We start from the raw sequence: 23,209 nt of genomic DNA on the forward strand, positions 1-23,209 counted from the left end.
ATGCCCTGTGCAGACCCACCTCTGGTTTCTAACTCTGCTGCGTTGCACATCCAACTGACGGTTTCCCATTCTGCTTTCAGTCTTTAGAGGACAGTGTGTTTTCAAATAACCCTTTAGAAGCACGGAAAATGACCCATAATGTGGAAATGAGCTGTGAATAAGGAGATTAACTACCAATGACATTCTCCTTCAGCCCTCTAATCTCTGGGCTGATGGAGAATGTCATTGGTAGTTAATCTCAGACAGAACTGCAGTCAACTCGACTTCTCCAGTCTGCAGGAAATTCGAGGGAAACCTCTTCACCCACAGAGTGGTGACTGTTTGGAGCCGATCACCACAGGGAGATCGAGAGATGAACAACAGGGGAGGATTTAAATGGACCGTCATGGAACTGAATCATTGGCAGGATCAGCTGGCCTGAGTTGACGCTCTACTGTACACTAGGTGTGTTATAAATTCACTAAGTACCGATGACAAAGTTCAAAATAGAACTAATTTATTTGTCTCAGATCCAGTCCCATTAAAGGTGAATGTACAGCAGAAGAAACTCCTCCCATGCCCAGTGACCAGGGTGCAGAACTGGGTGTGGTGAGCAGCAGCAATAATTGCAGAGTTCAGCACCGACAGTCACTCTCAAAATTGCATTCAGCAATGGTGATGGACAAATATCCAGCATGCAGGTTATTGAAATTTTCTCCCAGTGTGAACCCGGTAGTGTGTCACAAGGTTAGATAACTGAGTGAATCCCTTCCCACATTTACTACAGGTGAACGGCCTCTCCCCAGTGTGAACTCTCTGGTGACTCTGTAGGTGGGATGATTGAGTGAATGTCTTCCCACAATCTGAGCAGGTAAATGGCCTCTCCCCAGTGTGAACTCGCTGGTGTCTCTGTAGGTGGGATGACTGAGTGAATGTCTTCCCACAGTCTGAGCAGGTGAATGGCCTCTCACCAGTGTGAACTCGTTGGTGACTTTGTAGGTCAAATGACTGACTGAATGTCTTCCCACAGACTGAGCAGGTGAACGGCCTCTCCCCAGTGTGAACTGATTGGTGTCTCCGTAGGCCAGATAATAAAGTGAATCCTATCCCACAGACTGGGCAAGTGATCGGCTTCTCCCCAGTGTGAAATCGCTGGTGTCTATGAAGGTCGGATGATCCATGGAATCCCTTCCCACAGTCAGAACAGGTGAACGGTCTCTCCCCCGTGTGAACTCGCTGGTGTACCTGCAGATCAAATGACCCAGTAAATCTCTTCCCACAGTCTGAGCAGGTGAACGGTCTCTCTCCAGTGTGAACTCGGAGGTGTATCACTAGTCCAGATGACTGAGTGAATCCCTTCCCACAGTCTGAGCAGGTGAATGGCCTCTCTCCAGTGTGAACTCGCTGATGTATCTTCAGTTTAGATGAGAACATGAATCCCTTCCCACAGTCTGAGCAGGTGAACAGCCTCTTCCCAGTGTGAACTCGCTGGTGAGTCATTAGGACAGATGATCGAGTTAATCCTTCCCCACAAATTCAGCAGATGACCAGCCTCTGGCCAGTGTGAACTGACTGGTGTGTCCACAGGTGAGAAGACCGACTGAATACCTTCTCACACACAGAACAGGTGAAATAGCTTTGTCCCAGTGTGAACTCGCTGATGTACCTTCAGTTGAAACGACCGACTGAGTCCATTCCCACTGTCTGAGCAGGTGAACCTCCTCTCCCGTGTAAAATGACGTGCATGCCAGTCGGTCAGATGACAGAGTGAATCCCTGCCCACAATCTGAGCAGGAAGGCTGGTAGAATGAATCCCTTGCTCCACTTCTTAAATATCTGGACAGAGACAGCAAAACTGGCGTGTTGTGTTTGAGATTCCCGTAGACGAATTCCTTCAAATTTCTAACCTGTAAAAAGATTTACAAAATCCCATCAATGGATGAAAGACAACATTACAGATGAGATCACTTCAGTTGCTAACGTGTGATCTGTTACAGTGAGGTTCAACCCAAGTTGGAGAGAGAAATCATCTTCTGACTGGGCACAGTGCTGGTATCTGGAATGACCATCAAATTCCCTGATGCTCTTCCTGTCTCTGTAAGAACGGGGCATTTCTGCCGTCTCCAATCTGTGACCTGGCTCAGTTGACTCTCTCCACTGGTATTATTCCCTGCTCCCACTGAGCTGTATGGGTGCCTGGCCCCACAGTAACTGAAATACTCTTACGCAAATACCCTTTGTTGATGTACAGCTGGGATTTTCTTTTATGTACTGTTAATTTAAAGTGCCACAGTTTTAACACCATGTAAGTATCTCCTACTCAGATGTATGGTTGGTCTGCACAGCTGTTAAAAGGAATTCAAGTGAATGTTATTATTATTTAAGGTTCTTGTCATAGACATGGAAAAGTACAACACAGAAACAGGCCCTTTGGCCCATCTAGGTGTTGAACTATTTAAACTGTCTACTCACGTACACCTACCATCCAAGTACCTACACAAACCTCTTAGATGTTGAAAATGAGCTCGCATGCACCTGTTGGGCTGTTTGTTCATTCCTCACCGGCATGACAGTCTGCGTGAAGAAGTTTCCCCTCATGTCCCCCTTAATCTTTCACCTTTCACCCTTAACCAATGGCCTCTGGTTTTAGTCCCACCCCATCTCAGTGGAAAAAGCCAGCTTGAATTTAACCTGCCTTTTACCCTCATAATTGTGGTAAAACTCCATCAAATCTCCCCTTAATCTTCGACCTTCCAAGGAATAAAGTACTGACCTGTTCAATCTCTTCTTACAACCCAAGTCCTCCAGACCTGGCAACATCCTTGTGAATTTTCTCTGAACTCTTTCAACCTCTTTTACATCTTTCCTGTAGATTGGAGACCAAAACTGCACACAATACTCCAAATTAGGTCTCACCGATGTCTTGTACAAAGCCAACATGACATCCATCTGCTGTACTCAGTACTTTGGTTTATGAAGGCCAATGTGACAAAAATCTTTCATTCCGTCCCTATCAAACTGTGACACCACTTTCAGTGAGATATAGACCTGTATTCCCAGATTCCTTTCCTCTACAACACTCCTCCATGCCCAACCAGTCACTGTCTAAGACCTACCCCGGTAGGTCCTACCAAAGTGCAACTTCTCGCACTTGTCTTCATTAAATTCCATTTTCCATTTCTCAAACCATCTTTCCACCTGGTCCAGATCACACTGTAAGCCATGATAGTCTTCCTCGCTGTCCACTACACCCCAATCTTGGTTTCATCCACAAATTTGCTGATCCAGCTGACCATGTTAACATCCAGATTACTGATATAGATGACTAACAACAACAGATCCAGCACTGATCCCTCTGGCACACCACTAGTCACAGGCCTCCATTCAGATAGGCAACCATCTGCTACCACACTCTAGCTTCTCCCAAAGACAGTGTCTGATCCAATTTACTATCTCATCTTGAATGCTGAATGTCTGAAACTTCTTGACTAACCTCCAATGTGAGACTTTGTCAAGAGCCTTGCTAAAGTCCATGTAGACGACATCCACTGCCTTGCCTTCATCCACTTTCCTGATAACTTCAACAAGAAACTCTATTATTGGTTAGACATGACCTACCATGCACAAAGACATGCTCTCTATCCTTAATCAGTCCACATCTATCCAAATACTTATGTATCCGGTTCCTGCACATACGTTCCAATAACTTTCTCCCTACTGATGTCAAGCTCACCAATGTACAATTTCTTAGTTTATTTTCAGAGCCTTTCTTGAACAGCGGAACAACATTGGTTGTCCTCCAATTCTCCAGTGCCTCACCGGTTACTAAGGACAATTTAAATATCTGTGCTTGGGCCCCAACAATTTCTGCACTTATCTTCCGCCGATTCCCGGGGAACAACTTGTTAGGCCCTGGGGATTTACCCATGGTAATTTGCCTTAGGACAGCAAACACCTCCACCTCTGTAATCTGTACAGTGTCCATGAAGTTGATGCTGCTTTGCCTCACTTCTGCAGACTCTGTGTCCACCTCCTGAGTAAATACGAATGTAGAAAAAATCTCCCCCATCTACTTTGTCTCCTCATATGGATTACCATTCTGATCCTGCAGAGGATTAATTTTGTTCCTTGCAATCTTTTTGCACTTAACATATCTGCAGAATCCCTGAGGATTCTCCTTCACCTTGTCTGCTGGGGCAGCCTCATGCCTTCTTTCATCAGTGTTCACTTGAATTTCCTGTATCTCATAAGTAGCCCATTTGTTCCTATCTGCCTGTATGCACCTCCTTTTTATTGATCTGGGAGATGAAAGCCAAAGGGGTGATAGAGCTGCATGGTGGGGGGTGGGGGTAAGGGGGGGGTTAAACTAACATCTCAGGGGGAATGGATGCCTGAATAACAGAACAGATAGTGGAGGTGTTGTGGAGACAGGTGTTGTTCAGACCTCAGACAAGGTCAGGAATGAAAAACATTGAGCATGGTGCAGTGAATATGCTGAACCCTGTATATCTCAATGCAAGGAGCATGATAGGAAAGGCAGATGTGTTCAGGGCATGGATCAACACCTGGAATTATGACACTAGGATCTGGCAACTGTGGACTGGGACAGGCTCCTTTATGGCAAAGGTGTGCTTGGTAAATGGCAGGCCTTCAAAGTGAAATTTTGGAAGTGCAAAGTGGGTATGTGCTTCTCAGAATAAAAGGTAACGATAGAAACTGTAGGGAACCTTGGATTTCAAGAAATATTGAGATCCTGGTGAAGCACAAAATGGAGTTGTATAACAGGGATAGGCAGGTAGGTTCTTATCGAGTATAAAAAATGCCAGAGAACAAATAAGATATAAATCAGGATGGCTAAAAGAAGACATGAGGTTGCTATTGCAAAAAAGGTGAAGGATAATCCTCAGGGATTCCAGAGATAGATTAAGAGCAAAAGGATTGCAAGGCACAAAGTTGATCCTCTGGAAGACCAGAATGGCAATCCACGTATGGAACCAAACCAGATGGGGAGATCTTAAATATGTTTTCATCTCTATTTACTCAGGAGATGGACACAGGGTCTATGGGAGTGTGGAAAAGGACATGACATGGTGCTCCCTCGGACCCTACAGGAGGCAAGTGCAGAAATTGTCGGGCCCCTAGCAGAGATAACCAAATCATCCTTAGTGAACGTGGGGTTGGGGGAGGGTGGTTATCAGAGGGTTGTAGGATAGCCAAAGTTATTTCACTGTTCAACATAGAACATTGAAATCCACAGCATATTCCAAACCATTCAGCCCACAATGTTGTGCCAACCATGCAACTTACTCTAGAAACTGCCTAGAGTTTCCCTAGCGCAGAGCCCTCTATTTTCTAAGCTCCATGTACCTGTCTAAGAGGCTGTTTAAAGACCCTACTGTATCTGCCTCGACCACCGCTGCTGGCAGTGCATTCCACCCACACACCACTCTCTATGCAAAAACTTACCCCTGACTTTCCCTCGGTATCTATTTCCAAGCGCCTTAAAATTATGCCCCCTCCTGTTAGCCATTTCAGCCCTGGGAAAAGCCTCTGACTATCCACATGATCAATGCCCCTCATCATCTTATGCACCTAAACAAGGCTCTAAGCATAAACAAGGAAACTATACATTGTTTTGAGGATTTGTTGGAAGTATGCAAAATTATGAAGGTACAGATAGGGTAAATGCAGCAGGTTTTTTCCACTGAGGTTGGGTGGGATGACAACCAGAGGTCATGGGTAAGTGAGGAAGGTGAAAATTTAATGGGAACATGTGGGAAAGCTCTTCACTGAATCGACTGTGAGAGTGTGGAATGAGATGCCAGCACTGGTGCATGTGAGCTCGATTTCACCATTTAAGTGAAGTTTGGATAGGCAGCTGGATGGTAGGGGTATGGAGTGCTATCATCCCAGTGCAGGTCATTGCATCAGACAGCCTAAATGTTTTCAGCATTGTCTAGATGGACAAATGGTCTGTTTCTGCACTGAACTTCTCCAGGTTTCTATGACAGAGAAGCTGGACAAAATTGATTGGAAGGGGAAACTGGTAGGAATGTCGATGGAGCAGCAATGGCTGGAGTTTCCGGGAACAATTCGGGAGGTGCACGGTAGATACATCCCAGTGAAGCATTAGAATGGCAGGAGGACACAACCATGGCTGAAATGAGAAGCCAAACCCAACATAAAAGCTAAAGAGAGGGTAAATAATAGAGCAAAAAATATTGGGAAGCTGTTACAAATTAACAGGTCTGAACAACATCTGTCTGGTGTCAAGAAAACAACCTCTCCCTCAATGTCATATAAACTAAAGAGCTGGTTGTGGATTACAGAAGGAATGGAGACAGGGTAAATCCCTTTGCTGTTGAGAGGGTGAACAGCTGTACTGAGGAAGAAGGGCCCAAAGGATACTGGGGACCCAATTCACCACAACCACAAACTGTTCCTGCTGCTACCATCCAGGAAACAGTACCACAGCAAAAGGACCAACAGGCTCCAGGACATCATCTTCCACCAGCCCATCAGACTGATTAATTGATTTCTATGTTATATTGACTGTCCTAAGTGCAAACTATTTATTATGAATTACTACAAATTACACATTGCACATTTAGATGGAGACATAACCAACAGATTTCTACTCCTCATGTATATGAAGGATGTATGTAATAAATTCAATTCAATTCACCCTTTCCACTATCTGTGCTCTCATTCTGGCTCCCATTCCCCTTACAACTTATTTTAACCACATCAGCCCCCCCTCCCCCGACACTAGCTGTAGTAAGCCTTACCACAAAGGTATTAGTCCCCTCTTGTTCTGTTCCCCTAACTAACAAATCCTCTATCAACCCCTTGAATGACCTCTGCCAGGTAATCCACCCCCCCAACCAGTTTCTAAAGTGGTCTACCTGTTGTTGTGGGGTTGACCACAAGAGTACTCTGTGAGGGCTGTTTAACCTCATTCCCCTTCCTGACTCTCACCCAGTTTCCTGTGTCCTGCACCTTGGGTGTAACTCACCTCTCTTCATATCATATCTATCACCTCCTCCAACTCCTTGGATGATCCGGAATTCATCCATTTCCAGCTCCAACTCCTTAAGTGCAGGGTTACAAGCTGCATCTGGATGCACATCTTGTAGGTGAGGGCAACAGGGACAATGGAGGTCGCCCCATCTTCCCACCAATGTCCCCTCTAATTTCTAATGACCAGTGTGCACATGAAGCCTGTATTGTGCATTTTTTTAATCCAGTGTCAACATGTGCACAGTGAATTTTATATAGAGAGGTATTCATTTTAACAGATAGCAAATCACTGTCGATAGGAACTTTGATCTCCTCTGGGTCTGATCAAGTTCACCTGCACTCTCACACAACCTATGTAACAGGCCTGTAACGGGTAATGAAGGATTTTCTCACCAGAGCTTTTGCACTTTGTCCATATGTGGTTTTCTTGCTAAATTACACTTCAAAAAGTCACATATCCAAGTATCACTCCACTTTTTCCCACTTGTAAATTCTCCAGCAACTTTTGCATCTCCACAATAGACACAGATAATACCAGTTTCTGTATTGTACATAAATATTTCCCCGAACCCTCCCCTAGGTGAACTCATTGATGGCAATGCCAATGAATCTGAAGGGAAGGGCAGTAGTCTGTCTCATTGGAGACATCTGGCACATTTGTGATGTGAAAGCTAATCGTTGCCCAGGGCAAAAAGCTGTTTGATATAATTACCTTCCCAGAGAGAATGAATCAAAACATGTTCTCACGGGCAGAAAAGTTCAGACCAGGAGGAGGTGGAACAAAGCAACACAGACAAAATACTGGAGGAACTCAGCAGGCCAGGCAGCATCTATGGAAAAGAGTACTAATGCTGAGTTCCGCCGGCAGTTTGTGTGTGTTGCTTGGATTTCCAGCATCTGCAGATTTTCTCCTGTTTGGGATTGGAGTTAAAACAAATGTGATTTTCTCAACAGCTGATGTAAAAGATTGTTGTGCCCTATCTCCGAGTTCCCAATCCTTACATTTAGATAGCTGGAGCTCAGCTCTGTCTGAGAGACACATCGGTTCCCATTCCCTCATCAGCCGGAAGCTCCCCGGGGCCCGAATAAGGATCGTGGGGCTGAGAAAGAGGGACGAGAGCAGGACTGTGCCGGGATTGAGGGTCGAGTGACTGGACTCACTGCAATTGTCCCTCAGTCGGTATTGTAAAGGCTGACCCAGAAAATCGTTCTTACCTGCGCCGAGTTTCCGAGGCCTTTTGTGAACTGCGCATGCGCAACATTCGGGCACATCGGCATCTTTGACGCCTGCGCATTCAATCGGGCTTCAGCGCAGGCGTCAAAGATGCCGAATTTTTCAAATGCAGCGCTTTCTGGGTAATCAAGGTGCCATTAAAGGTTTCTGCAGGCACCAGTTACATGTCCATATCAATTTTTTGGTGTATAGAAAACTCAGCAGCTCTTTTAACACAGAAAGCAGCCCCCATAATGAATACAATTAATATCAGCAAACTTTCTGCGCGTTTAATGCCAAAGTAGAATATTCTTAAAAATGCAGATATGAAACACAAGAGATTCTGCTGTTGCTGGAAATGTAGACACATACACATAAAATGCAGGAGGAACTCTGCAATGCATGCAGCAGTTAAGCAGAGGAGTACACAGTCCAGACATGCTGAAGGGGTTCGGCCTAAATGTTGTCTATTTATTCCTCTCCACATTTGCTTCCTGATCTGTTGATTTCCACCAGTATTTTGCAGAAATAAACCACCTTTTTTTCGATCAACCAGTTTCCAAATGTTTCTGATCTTTCATTTGTAACGACATCCTGTTGGTCTGATTCCTCATCTTCCTCCTCCTTGTAAACTCCAGGCCCCATCTCTTTCTGGAGCCCCAAAGCCCTGACTCAGGCTGGCAACTCTTTGGTTTCTGACTCTGCTCCATCGAAGATTCACTCCTTACTCTGCTGTCAGACTTTAGAGATGCATTGCAACAGCCCAGCTGTCTGAGGCACAGTCCTTTGAAATTAGTGAAAATCACCCAAAACATTGAAAAGAGCAAGGCTAACAAGTGAATTCAGAGCCAAAGCAAAAGCAAAAGACGGTGTACAAGGAAGCCAGAGCTAATGGGAAGATAGAGGATTGCAGGCTTTTAAAAACTTGCAGAAGAAATCTAGGAAGGTCATTCAGAAGGAACTGATGAATGATGCGAGTAAGCATGGGACTAATATCCAAGAGGATATTAAAAGCTTTTTTAAGTATACAAAATGTAAAAGAGAGTCAAGGGTAGATATAGGACCAATACAGAATGATGCTGGAGATATTGTAATGAGAAATGCAGAGATGGCAGTGGAACTGAATGAGTAGTTTGCATCAGTCTTCACAGTGGAAGATGTCTGTAGTATATCAGACATTCAAGAGTATCAGGGAAGTGACAATTATGACTGAGGAGGTGCTTAGGAAGATAATGGTCTGAGTGTGGATAAATCTCCTGGACCTGATGGAATGCACCCTAGGGTTCTGAAGGAAGTAATTGGAGAGACTGCAGAGGCCTTGACGATGATCTTTCAGCAAACGACAGATTCTGGCATTGTACCAGATGACTGGTAAATTGCAAATGTTACCCGCAATTTAAGAAGGGAGGGAGGAAGAAGAAAGGAAGCTATAGTCCTGTTAGCCCGGCAAAAGTGGTTGGGAAGTTGTTGGAAGCGATTTTTAGGGATGAGATTACGGAGTACCTGAGACACATGACAAGAGATGCCAAAGCCAGCATGGATTCCTGACATCAGTGGTTTGGGAAGTTGTTGGAATCGATTTTTAGGGATGAGATTACGGAGTACCTGAGACACATGCCAAAGCCAAAGAGATGCCAAAGCCAGCATGGATTCCTGAAAGGAAAACCCTGCCTGAGAAACCTACTGCAAATTTTAAAGGAAATTAAAAGCCAGGTGGACAAAAGACATGAAATAGATATAGTGTACTTGGATTTTCAGAAATCCTTTGACAAGGTGCCGCACATGGGGCTGCTTAGCAGGATAAGAGGTCATGGAATTACAGGAAGTTACTACCGTGGTTGAACATTGCTAGGTCAGCAGAAAACAGAGAGTGGGAATAAATGTATCGTATTCTGTCTGGCTGCCAGTTACCAGTGGAGTTCCACAGGGGTCAGTTTTGGGATCGCTACTTTTTACGATATATGTCTATGATTTGGACTACAGCATTAATGGATTTGTGGCTAAAATTGCCGATGATACAAAGATAGGTGGAGGAGCGGGTAGTGTTTAGGAAACAGAAAGACTGCAGAGAGACTCAGATAATTTCGGGGAACGGGCAAAGAAATGGCAAATGAAATATAAAGTTGGAAAATGGATGGTCATGCACCTTGGTGGAAGAAATAAACGGGCAGAGTATTATTTAGATGGGGAGATCCTTCAAAATGCAGAGAGGCAAATGGAATTGGGAGTCCTTGTGCAGGATACCCTTAAAGTTAACTTCCAGGTTGAGTCAGTGGCGAAGAAAGCAAATGCAATGTTGGCATTCATTACTCAACGTATAGGATATAAGAGCAGGGATTTGATGTTGAGGCTCTATAAGGCACTCCGGAGACCACACTTGGAGTACTGTGTGCGGTTTTGTGATCCTTATTTTAGAAACGATATACTGACATTGGAGAGGGTTCAGAGAAGATTCAGGAGAGTTATTCCAGGAATGAGAGGGTTACCGTATGAGGAATATCTGGCAACACTTGGGCTGTATTCCCTGGAGTTCAGGAGAATGAGGGGGATTTATACTAACACTTTGAATGTTAAAAGGCCTGAACAGATTAGATATGGTAAAGTTAATAACCATAACCATATAACCATATAACAATTACAGCACAGAAACAGGCCATCTTGGCCCTTCTAGTCCATGCTAAACGCTTACTCTCACCTAGTCCCACTGGCCCGCACGCAGCACATAACCCTCCATTCCTTTCCTGTCCATATACCTATCCAATTTTACTTTAAATGACAATACCGAACCTGCCTCTACCACTTCTACTGGAAGCTCGTTCCACACAGCTACCACTCTCTGAGTAAAGAAATTCCCCTAGTGTTAACCTTAAATTTTTGCCCCCAACTCTCCCGTACTCTCAATGGAAAAGGCCTACCCATGTCAACCCGATCTATTCCCGTCATAATTTTAAATACCTCTATCAAGTCCCCCTCAACCTTCTACAGTCCAAAGAATAAAGACGTAACTTGATCAACCTTTCCCTGTAACTTAGGTGCCGAAACCCAGGTAACATTCTAGTAAATCTTCTCTGTACTCTCTCTATTTTGTTGACATCTTTCCTATAATCGGTGACCAGAACTGTACACAATACTCCAAATTCGGCCTTACCAATGCCTTATACAATTTTAACATTACATCACAACTCCTATACTCAATGCTGTGATTTATAAAGGCCGCATACCAAAAGCTTTCCTCACCCCCCTGTCCAGATGAGATTCCACCTTCAGGGAACTATGCACCATTATTCCTAGATCTCTCTGTTCCACTGCATTCCTCAATGCCCTACCATTTACAATGTATGTCCTATTTGGATTATTCCTACCAAAATATAACACCTCACAATTATTAGCATTAAACTCCATCTGTCATCATTCAGCCGACTCTTCTAACTGGCCTAAATCTCTCTGCAAGCTTTGAAAACCTACTTCATTATCCACAACACCACCTACCTTAGTATCATCTGCATGGTAGGGGATTTATTAATTTCCCATGGTAGGGGATTCTTGGACAAGAGGGCACGACTTCAGAATTTAAGAACATCCATTTAGAACTGAGATGCGGAAAAATCACTCTAGTCAGAGGGTGGTGAATCTGTGGAATTTGTTGCTACGAGCAGCCGTGGAGGGCAAGTCATTGGGTTTATTTGAGGCAGAGATAGATAGGTTCTTGATTAGCCAGGGCATTGAAGGGTATGGGGTGATGGCTGGGGAGTGGAGATGACTGGAAGAATTGGATCAGCTCACTATTGAATGGTGGAGCAGACTCGAAGGGACAAATGGCCTACTTCTGCTCCTATATCTGATGGTCTTATGGATTCACTCATCCATGTGTCTCCATCCATTTCCAATTTTCAAAAGGTATGTACATTTCAATATCCTAAACACGTGGATTTCTGTAGATGCTGGAAATCCAAAGAAACACACACAGAAATTGCTGGAGGTACTCAGCAGGTCGAGCAGCATTTATGAAATTAATCAACAGTGGACATATCGGGCCGAGACCTTTCTTCAGTTCTGGAAAGTTACGGGGAAGGCGCCAGAATAAAATATCATGGGGAGGGGAAAGTGACAGATGAAGCCCGGTGAGTATGAAAGGTAACGGGCTGGAGAGGGAGTAATCTGGTAAGAAAAGGCAGTGGAGCAATAGCGATACAGTTCCTCTTGTCCCGCCCTTCCAGACAATGACCCTCTGCAATCAACATATTCTGCTCATGTAAGCGGGCAGTTCACTCCACCTTGTCCATGGAGTTTCACAGCATCGATGTGTGTAGTGAGGTCTACGATGTCCAATGCCGGTGTTTCTGTCCACACCGATCTCTTTTTTTCTGTCATGTTACAGCAGTGAATTTTCCTGCAATGGGGAAATATCTCTGTCTATCTGTGCTTCTGTCCATCTATCTATTTTTCTATCTTCCATCTATGTTTCTGTCAATTTCTCCCTCACAAAAATACATACGTTCACAGGATCTCTCTCTCTCTCTCTCTCTCTCTCTCACACACACACACACACACACACACACACACACACACACACACACACACACACACACACACACACACACACACACACACACACACACACACACACACACACACACACACACACACACACACACACGTTTTTCAATTTATTTGTCCAAATGGAACTTCATTTTTTTGGTCTTTTTCACTTTTCGATATATTCTGTGCTTATCTTTTCACTGCTCACCGCACTTCAGGTATTCAGGAGTATTTATTGAAATTCATGCAGAAGAACAAACTGGATTTTAGTGAGAATTTTGATAACTTTCCCCAAATTAGTCCGGGTCAGGGTGGCAGGAAACAGAGGTCCAGGAGAACTTGGCTTTGTGGATACTGAAATGACCTGACCACAGAGGCAGAGGGTGCTGGTAGAGTGAGAAGCGTATTCTCTCTGGAAGCCGGTACACAGGAGTGTTCTGAACCGATCTTTTCCAACAACCCTGTTCGTTGTGATTTTTACTTCACTCAGAAGGTGATGCGAACATGGATGCAGGTTCAATTTCAGCATTGAGGAGAAGTTTGTCTGGGTACATGGATGAGAGAGGTATTGACATCTAGATTCTGGGTGCACATGGCTGGGCTCAGGCAGAGAATGGCAAAGACCAGATGGGCTGAAAGCCCTGATTCTCTGCTGTAAGAGAATGAATTACATTGTTCGTCCTATACCAGTCCAATTTCGCAGGAGATTTAAATTATTCCAATGAAACGTTCTAAAAAAAAACCTGCAAATACAAGAAACACTCAATGGATGAAGAACATCTGTGGAGACGAACAAAGTTAGTGTTTCAGCTCCAACACCCTGTGTCGGAATGGCTTCAAACAATTTCTGATGTGATTTCACGTCTCCAGCATCTTGAGTGTTTCTTTAACTTCCAGCTGCTCACAGACAGACGACAGTGAATGGGAATTTCCAAACACGGTGAGGATACTGAACCCGAGCTAGATAACCAACGATGCAAACACTGATCAGCTTAATCCAGGTACTCACTGCCTCTGTGTATTGAGATTACCCCGCAGGTCTATTCGATCTGTCTGCTCTTTTCTATCTGTGGCCATTCAGCCCCTCTAACCATCAACAAGATGATGGCTGCTCTCCCATATCAGCCACATGTTTCTGCACGATCCTCATTTCCTCGATCCCTTCGGTCTCCACACATCTGCCGGCCTCTGTTTTATGTGAGGACGATCACTGAGTCTTCACCGCCCTCTGTGGTGGGGATTTACAGACCCCACCACTCCAGGGATCAGTCTGGTGAATCTTCATTGCACTCTCGATAACAAATACTCTCTAACCTCTTTGTAAGTCCTCTATGGCATATATGTCAAACTCAAGGCCCGCGGTGGAATTATCTTTGGCCAGCGAGATAATATCTAATTACTATTAAAGCTGGCCCCAGTAATCGAAGCGCCTATGGCGTATGATATGGCTAATGCTGAGTTTATTCAGGTACCAGGTTTTCAGGGTTTTTAGTGTTTATTCGGCAGTCTTCTTCATAAGAAACGGAATTTGTAAAGTGAAACACTTTGTGGTTATAGCAGAGACTGAGATACATGAGACCAGGCTGAGAAAACGGAGGCAACGAAAGCTGCGTTCGCACGCATCCGACTGATCCGGCTCGCATGAAGCTGAATTTTGCTCAATCCGGCCCGTGACTTAAAATGAGTTTGACACCCCTGGTCTATGGAATTAATTTACATCTTCTGCAGCCCCGTGTTGCCCCAAACACTCACCTCCCACCCCGTCACTATTTCCAACCCCACTTCCCCCCTCACCTGGATCCACCTCTTACTCCCCAGCTCTTGCCCCATCCCCACCCCTCACCTATTTTCTCTGACTATTTCCCGTCCACTCTCAGTCCAGAGGGATTGGTCTGTATAACCCGTGTGATTATGGGGAGCGGGATTTTACACCATATTCCAGGTACAGTCTCAACAAATCTCAAATAATTGTCACTTTGCCGGACCACTGGCCCCGCTTGCAGGGCAACAGTCTTCCAGTGTTTGCCCCCCAATGTGATGAATCCCTCTGCTCGACACCACCGTGGTCTCAGACATTTCCACAGATGAGCCCCTCCTGTCCCCACCGGGACAAACATCCTGTCCGACCCGTCTCTCACCATCTTCATCCTTTCAATAAAATACCCCTCCCCAAACCTCACCACGGGGAACCGGCATTAAAACGACGGGCCGAACGGTCTCCTCCTACCTCTCAGCGATACATCAGTCTTCGGCCGCAAGAGACGCTTCACAAACGCCCCAGCTTCCCTCGGAGGGAAATGGAAATAAATCAGAAAGCGGCCATTTACTTTGAGGTTTTCTCAGCTCTGATGAGGCGGTCGGCGCTTCAGCGGGAGACGAACGGAGCGGTGGTAACGCCCACTCCGCTTGTCCGCCTCCGAGACTTGGTTTAACCAGTGATTGACATCGCCTCGCACCAATAGGAATAGCACAGCTCCAGAATCCTCCGTTGACAGCGGTGGGGGAGGGGATGGTCACGTGGTTAGTAGCCCAGCCGTTAAACCGATAAAACTCGAGCTCTCCATCTCGTGGGTGACGTAAGACACTGCTCACGCGAGGGCAGTTCCAGGCGTGTGGAGCCCATGTGTGACGTCAGGCGCGTGGGGGGGGGTCTGACGTCACCTGTGGGAGAGCGCTCACATATAAAAACACTTTAATTCACGTTTCTGATGATTTCAGTGGGCCTACAACTTTAGTCACGGGTTTCATCACTGAATCCAGTGTTGTCTGATGTAAAGTCCCCTGTTATGTGTCCGGCCGTGCCGTGTTGTTGGTGGAGTGGGCAGCGTGGTGTTTGTCTCGATTTGTGTCTGTCTCCTGGTAAACTTAACACCCTGACAATGTGAACCATAGTTACCCCTTCCTCACCCGCCCCGTTTATATTCCGATACGTTTCCCCTTCCTTCTCAGTCCTGAAGAAGGGTCTCAACGGGAAACGTCAACTGTTGACTCTTTAAGATAGATTCTGCCCGGCCTGCTGAGTTCCGCCAGCATTTTGTTTGTGTTGCTCTGTATTTCCAGCATCTGCAGACTTCGTCGTGTTTGTGATTTACCTCTCCGTTGTCCCTCCGGCCTCCGGTACTGTAGGAGGTCTGTAGGGATCTCCGGTTCCGTGACCCGGGTCAAATACAGTTGTAAACAGGGGAGGATCTGCTCCGTTGTATTGGACGCTCGGGTATCCTTTCAGGAAGCAACAATACTCTCTTTAAATTAATTATTGTCTAATCTTGATGTTGACATTGTGTTTGTTACAAAGCCCCAGAGTCTGGGAACAGCTGTCACCGTCATGGGCTGCGAGTGCAGAATGGGAAAGGGGAGGGGTGTCAGTGACCTTGCATCAGAGAAAAACACGGGTTTGTACAGCCGCTTGTGAGATGTAAATGTCCCTACAGTGGATTCGGATCTGCTGGCATATTTGGGGCTGAGGAAAGAGAGTTTTAACCAGCGAGCCATCGTCTGGGGTGGAGGGGTACAGGAGCTGCCTGATAGATGGTTTTAATTGCTTTTTTTATATATATAATCTCACAGACGGTGACTGAGGAGGAAGCTTGTTGAGGGAGGATACCCGGAGGTGAGCAGGTCAGACACGGTATCAGGAGAGTGACAGAGATGTGATTTCCTGTGTCACGGGTACAGACTGTCGACTGAAGTGAGGAGTTTGTGTGGAGATGCAGCTTCCCCGGAGGTGGAGGAAAGAGGACACACCAACAGGCGGGACCAGCTGTGGGAAGACATGGTTTGTCAGGTCTGACGACGGGCCGAATGTACCATCACCTTCAGACTGAATCAGAAAACCATTCTGAGGGCATTTGAAATGTCAGAAGCAGGGGAAATGTGATCGCATGTGCAGAGGGCAGGAGTTGTGTCTCCATCAGACCCTCAGTGAGATGGTTCAAGTTACAATGTGCAGGGATGAAAGCACAGTGTTTGGGGCCGGATTTAGTCACTGATTCTGACACAGTGAGAGGGTTAGTTTTGCTGTAAGGAAGCAACATTAATGGAAGAAGACACAGGAACTTCATCAATTGCCAGTTGTTCAGTAGAAGTGACCAATTTGTATGTTATCTTAACGGAAACAGATATTCGCAGTGGAGACAAAGGGATGCCGGTTGGGGAGGGGTGTGGAGTTTTGAAATCAATGCCTTGCAGTGCCACTATCGTTAATTTAGCATGTCCAGAGTGACGGATCACACAGCACGGAAACAGACTTTTGGCCGGCCATCCCTGTTGTGACCATCCACTCACTGTCTACACTGGTCCCATTTATCAGCACTTGGTTCATAGCCGACTGTATTTCGGCAGTTTCAATGCTCATCCACTTCGTTAATGTTGTGAAGGGACCTGCCTCCACCACCACCTCAGGCAGTGTGATCCGGATTTCAACTACCCTCTGAATGAAAAATCTCTTCCTCAGATCCCTCTAAACCCCTTTGCCCTCTGCTTCAATCTCTGTCTTCTACTTGTAATATTTGACACTGTTCCACACTGTGAGATCCCACACCCCGCCATGTCCTGATAAACTGTGAGACCCTACACACACCGAAGTTTCCTGAGAGACAGTGAGACCCACATTCCCCTGGTAGTGTCTTGACACACCGAGAGACCCCACGGACCCCTGGAAGGGGACTAACGCACTATGAGACTTCAGACACCCCTGGAAGGATCCTGATATACTGTGAGACCACACACACCCTGGGAGGGTCCTGACACACTGAAACACCACAAACCCCAGGCACCGTCCTGAAAAACTGTGACACCACTCAAACCTGTTTCAGTACTCACTACGGAAAAGGACCTTGGCGACTGGAGGGATGACTTACAGCGGACTGAAAAGCTTGAGCATATAGACGTTAAGAAAGAGGATGTGCTGGAGCTTTTCAAAAGCATCAAGTTAATTAAGTCACTGGAACCAGACAAGATACACCCCAGGTTACTGTGGGAAGCGAGGGAGGAGATTGTTGCGCCTCTGGCAATGATCTCTGCATCATCAATGGGGATGGGAGAGGTTCCAGAGGATTGCAGGTTTGCAGATGTTGTTTCCTTATTCCAAAAAAGGGAGCTAAGATAGCACAGGAAATTATAGACCAGTGAGTCTTACTTCAGTGGTTGGTAAGTTGATGGAGAATATCCTGTGAGGCAGGATTTATGACCGTTTCAGGGGGTAGAATATGATAATGAATAGTCACAATGGCTTTGTCAAAGGCAGGTCGTGCCTTACGAGCCTGATTGTATGTTTTGAGGATGTGAATAAACACACCGATGAAGGTAGAGCCATAGCTGTAGTGTATATGGATTTTAGAAAATCGTTTGATAAGGAACCCCATGCAAGACTTATTGAGAAAGTGAGGAGGCATGGGATCCAAGGGGACATTGCTTTGTGGATCGAGATTTGGCTTGCAAAGTGTGGTTGTAGACGGGTCATATTCTGAATGGAGGTTGGTGACCGGTAGTGTACCTCAGGGATCTGTTCTGGGATCCCTTCTCTTCATGATTTTTATGAAAGACCTGGATGAGGAAGGGGAGGTATGGGTTAGTAAGTTTTCTGATGACACAAAGGTTGGACGTGTTGTGGATAGTGTGGAGGGCTGTCAGAGGTTACATCAGGACATCAATAGGATGCAAAACTGGGCTGAGTGATGGCAGATGGAGTTCAACGAAGATAAGTGTGAGGTGGTTGACTTTCGCAGGTCAAATATGATGGCAGAATATAGGATTAATAGTAACACTTTTGGCAGCGTGGAGGATCAGAGGGATCTTGGGGACGAGTGCATTGGACACTCAAAGCTTCTATGCAAGTTGGATGTGTGGTTAAGAATGCATACCGTGCATTGGCCTTCATCAACTGTGGGATTGGGTTCAAGAGCCAAGAGATAATATTACAGCTATAAAGGACCCTGCTCAGACCCTACTTGGAGTACTCTGCTCAGTTCTGGTCACCTCACTGCAGGAAGGATGTGGAAACTATAGAAAGGGTGCAGAGGAGATTTACAAGGATGTTGCCACATGACCTCGTGGCTCCTGAACTCAATCCCCTACCTAATGCAGCTGACACCCAATTCGTCTTCTTAAACTGCCTGTCAAAGCATGAAGAATCATTGCAGAATCTGTGGATGTGGACGCTAACATCCCTCTGTTCCACGAGACTGCTAACAATCATGTCAAAACGTGGAGCGGCAAGGCTGCTGGAGGAGGACCCAAATGCAGGACACAAACACGTTTCGTAAGGTTAACTAAATAGAGTTTATTACTATTTACAAGGAGAGCCATGACGCAAGGATAGAACGGAGAGAAATCAAGGAGAGCAAAGAGGAAGCGGGAATAGGCGTTATGGCCGAGGACTCAGGCCTGGGACTAGGCTGGGACTCAGCGTCTGGGGTTAGGACTAGGAGCTCGGGGGTAAGAGCCAGGACTTGATTCTTGGAGCGCCTGAGCCGGGACTTGATATTTGGAACGCCAGAGCCAGGACTTGATCCTTGGAACGCCAGAGCCAGGACTTGATACTTGAAACGCCAGAGCCAGGACTTGATCCTTGGAACGCCAGAGTCAGGACTTGATCCTTGGAACGCCAGAGCCAGGACTTGATCCTTGGAACGCCAGAGTCAGGACTTGATCCTTGGAACGCCAGAGCCAGGACTTGATCCTTGGAACGCCAGAGCCAGGACTTGATACTTGAAACGCCAGAGCCAGGACTTGATCCTTGGAGCGACAGAGCTAGGACTTGATACTTGAAACGCCAGGGCCAGGACTTGATCCTTGGAACGCCAGAGCCAGGACTTGATCCTTGGAACGCCAGAGCCAGGACTTGATACTTGAAACGCCAGAGCCAGGACTTGATCCTTGGAACGCCAGAGCCAGGACTTGATCCTTGGAACGCCAGAGCCAGGACTTGATACTTGAAACGCCAGAGCCAGGACTTGATCCTTGGAGCGCCAGAGCCAGGACTTGATACTTGAAACGCCAGAGTCAGGACTTGATCCTTGGAACGCCAGAGCCAGGACTTGATCCTTGGAACGCCAGAGCCAGGACTTGATCCTTGGGACGCCAGAGCCAGGACTTGATCCTTGGAACGACAGAGCCAGGACTTGATCCTTGGAACGACAGAGCCAGGACTTGATCCTTGGAACGCCAGAGCCAGGACTTGATACTTGGAACGCCAGAGCCAGGACTTGATCCTTGGAACGACAGAGCCAGGACTTGATCCTTGGAACGCCAGAGCCAGGACTTGATCCTTGGAGCGCCAGAGCCAGGACTTGATACTTGAAACGCCAGAGTCAGGACTTGATCCTTGGAACGCCAGAGCCAGGACTTGATCCTTGGAACGCCAGAGTCAGGACTTGATCCTTGGAACGCCAGAGCCAGGACTTGATTCTTGGAACGACAGAGCCAGGACTTGATCCTTGGAATGCCAGAGCCAGGACTTGATCCTTGGAACGCCAGAGCCAGGACTTGATACTTGAAACGCCAGAGCCAGGACTTGATCCTTGGAACGACAGAGCCAGGACTTGATACTTGGAACGCTTGAGCCAGGACTTGATCCTTGGAACACCAGAGCCAGGACTTGATCCTTGGAACGCCAGAGCCAGGACTTGATACTTGAAACGCCAGAGCCAGGACTTGATCCTTGGAACGACAGAGCCAGGACTTGATCCTTGGAACGCCAGAGCCAGGACTTGATACTTCAAACGCCAGAGCCAGGACTTGATACTTGAAACGCCTGAGCCAGGACTTGATCCTTGGAACGACAGAGCCAGGACTTGATACTTGGAACGCCTGAGCCAGGACTTGATCCTTGGAACACTAGAGCCAGGACTTGATCCTTGGAACGACAGAGCCAGGACTTGATACTTGGAACGCCTGAGCCAGGACTTGATCCTTGGAACACCAGAGCCAGGACTTGATTCTTGGAACGCCAGAGCCAGGACTTGATCCTTGGAACACCAGAGCCAGGACTTGATCCTTGGAACGACAGAGCCAGGACTTGATACTTGGAACGCCTGAGCCAGGACTTGATCCTTGGAACACCAGAGCCAGGACTTGATCCTTGGAACGCCAGAGCCGGGACTTGATCCTTGGAACGCCAGAGCCAGGATTTGATACTTGGAACACCAGAGCCAGGACTTGATCCTTGGAACGACAGAGCCAGGACTTGATCCTTGGAACGCCAGAGCCAGGACTTGATACTTGGAACACCAGAGCCTTAGTCGAGGGAGAGACAGGAACGCAGAACACTGAGCCTGGGTCGAGGGAGGATAGGAACATGGAACACCGAGCCGGGACCCCTCCTTGGGTACAGGACGTAGGGCCGGGAGTCATCACACAGAATGCGGACACGATGAGACAGTTCCCAACGCTAAGTAGCGGCAAAATGGCCGGACCTGCCGATCGAAGACGCGGACACGGACGTACAGTTGCAAACAGGGCGAAACTCAGACACAGGCAAGGCGAGGCAAGGCAAGGCAAAGCTCCAGGCAGAGGCAGGGCGAGGCAAGGATCCTGCTAGATGACTTTTGCTGTCGGTGACTTCGGTGAAACCTATCAAATGTTTTATTAAAATCCATTTTCCCATATCAGCGTCTCTACCTTTATCAATGTGCTTTGTCATACCCTCACAAAATACAACACGGCTTCTGAGACAAGAGCTGCTCCTCTGAAAGCAATAATGACTATTTCAATTCCCGTCTCCAATTTCTCTTAAATTATCTCTCTAACAATCTTTTCCAATAGTTTGCACACAAACGTAAGACTCACTAAACTATAATTTTCAGAGTTATCTCCACTTCTCTTTTTAAACAAAGGAATAATATTTTGCACATTCCAAAGCTCTGACACGACTTCTCTGGCCTGTGATAAAGCCAAGGGTGCAGCAGTCTCCAAGGTATCAAATCCGTCATCCATATCATTCAGATATAACATGAAAAGGTCCGGTCTCAATACCGACCCCCTACGGAACACTATTAGTTACCAACAGCAATACAGAATTGCAGATTCTCTGACTCTTTCTCCCTTGTCAGTCAGCCACTCTTCGATCCATACAAGTATCTTTACTGTAATTCCATGAGCTGTGATCTTAGTAAGCAGCCTCACGTGCGGCACCTTAGAAACATCGAAAACCTGCAACAAAATACAGGCACTTCTGCCCACAAAGCTATGCAGAAAATGCCCTTACCCTAGAACTACCTAGGCTTACCAAGAATCCTCTAAATTTCTAATCTCCATATACCTATCCAGGAGACTCTTAAAAGACCCTATCATTTCTGCCTCGACCACCGTCGCTGGCTGCCCATTCCATGCACTCACTACTCTCTGCATAAAAAACTTACCCCTGATATCTCCTCTGTACCTACTTCCAAGCACCTTAAAACTGTGCCCTCTCGTGTTAACCATTTCAGCCCTGGGAAAAAGCCTCTGACTCACCACAAGATCGATGCCTCTCATCATGATATACACCTCTATCAGGTCACCTCTCATCCTCCGTCACTCCAAGGAGAAAAGGCCGAGTTCACTGAACCTTCTCTCATAAGGCATGCTGCCCAATCCAGGCAACATTCTTCTATATCCCATCTGCACCCGTTCTATGGTTTCCACATCCTATGCTCTCGGACCTCAAAATCCCTCCAATCATCCACACTGCCAAGAGTCATACCATCAATGCTATATTCTGCCATCATATTTGACCTACTAAAATGAACCACCTCACACTTGTCTGGGTTGAACTCCATCTGCCAATTCTCAGCCCAGTTTTGCATTCTATCAATATCCTGCTGTAACCTCTGACAGCCCTCCACACTATCCACAACGCACCCAACATTTGTGTCATCAGCAAACTTAGTAATCCCTCCGCTTCCTCATCCAGGTCATTTATAAAAATCACGAAGAGTAGGAGTCCCAGAACAAATCACTGAGGCACACCACTGGTCACCGACCTCCATTCAGAATATGACCCGTCTACAACCACTCATTGCCTTCTGTGGCAAGCCAGTTCTGGATCCACAAAGCAATGTCCTCTTGGATTCCATGCCTCCTTACTTTCTCAATCAGCCTTGCATGGTGTACCTTGTTAAAATCATCTGAAAATCAAAGCAAACAACATCCATTGCCTCTGCTTTATCTATCTTGCCTGTTATTTCCTCAAAATATTCCAAGGTATTTATGAGGCACTATTTCCTGTAAAGGAATCCTGCTAACTTTGTCCTACTTCATCATGCCTCCCCAATTACAGTACCCAAAATACTCACCCTTAATACACTCGAACATCTTCCTGACCACTGAGGTCAGACTAACTGTCCTGTAATTTCACTGGACAACAATCTTTTTCAAAAGTGTTGCTTCTTCAATTTTTTTTTGTTTATGATAGACTGCTTGAAGATTAACACAAATAGAATTTCAGACTACTTGTATCACGTAGGAATTTGGGAAAAA

The 23,209-nt window shown here is 46.3% G+C and overlaps 1 protein-coding gene across 1 annotated transcript in view; it reads right to left on the minus strand.

Annotated features, from left to right (window-relative positions):
- Window positions 1-479: 479 nt before the first annotated feature.
- Window positions 480-23,209, minus strand: part of LOC140723723 (uncharacterized) — a 32,280-nt gene continuing 9,550 nt past the window's right edge. The window contains exon 2 of the mRNA XM_073038271.1: window positions 480-1,467. Coding sequence (XP_072894372.1) covers window positions 682-1,467 — 786 coding nt within the window. The 3' untranslated portion in view covers window positions 480-681. The remainder of the gene's footprint in view (window positions 1,468-23,209) is intronic.

This window comes from Hemitrygon akajei, unplaced genomic scaffold (assembly GCF_048418815.1).
Source record: "Hemitrygon akajei unplaced genomic scaffold, sHemAka1.3 Scf000130, whole genome shotgun sequence".
Classification (NCBI taxonomy): domain Eukaryota; kingdom Metazoa; phylum Chordata; class Chondrichthyes; order Myliobatiformes; family Dasyatidae; genus Hemitrygon; species Hemitrygon akajei.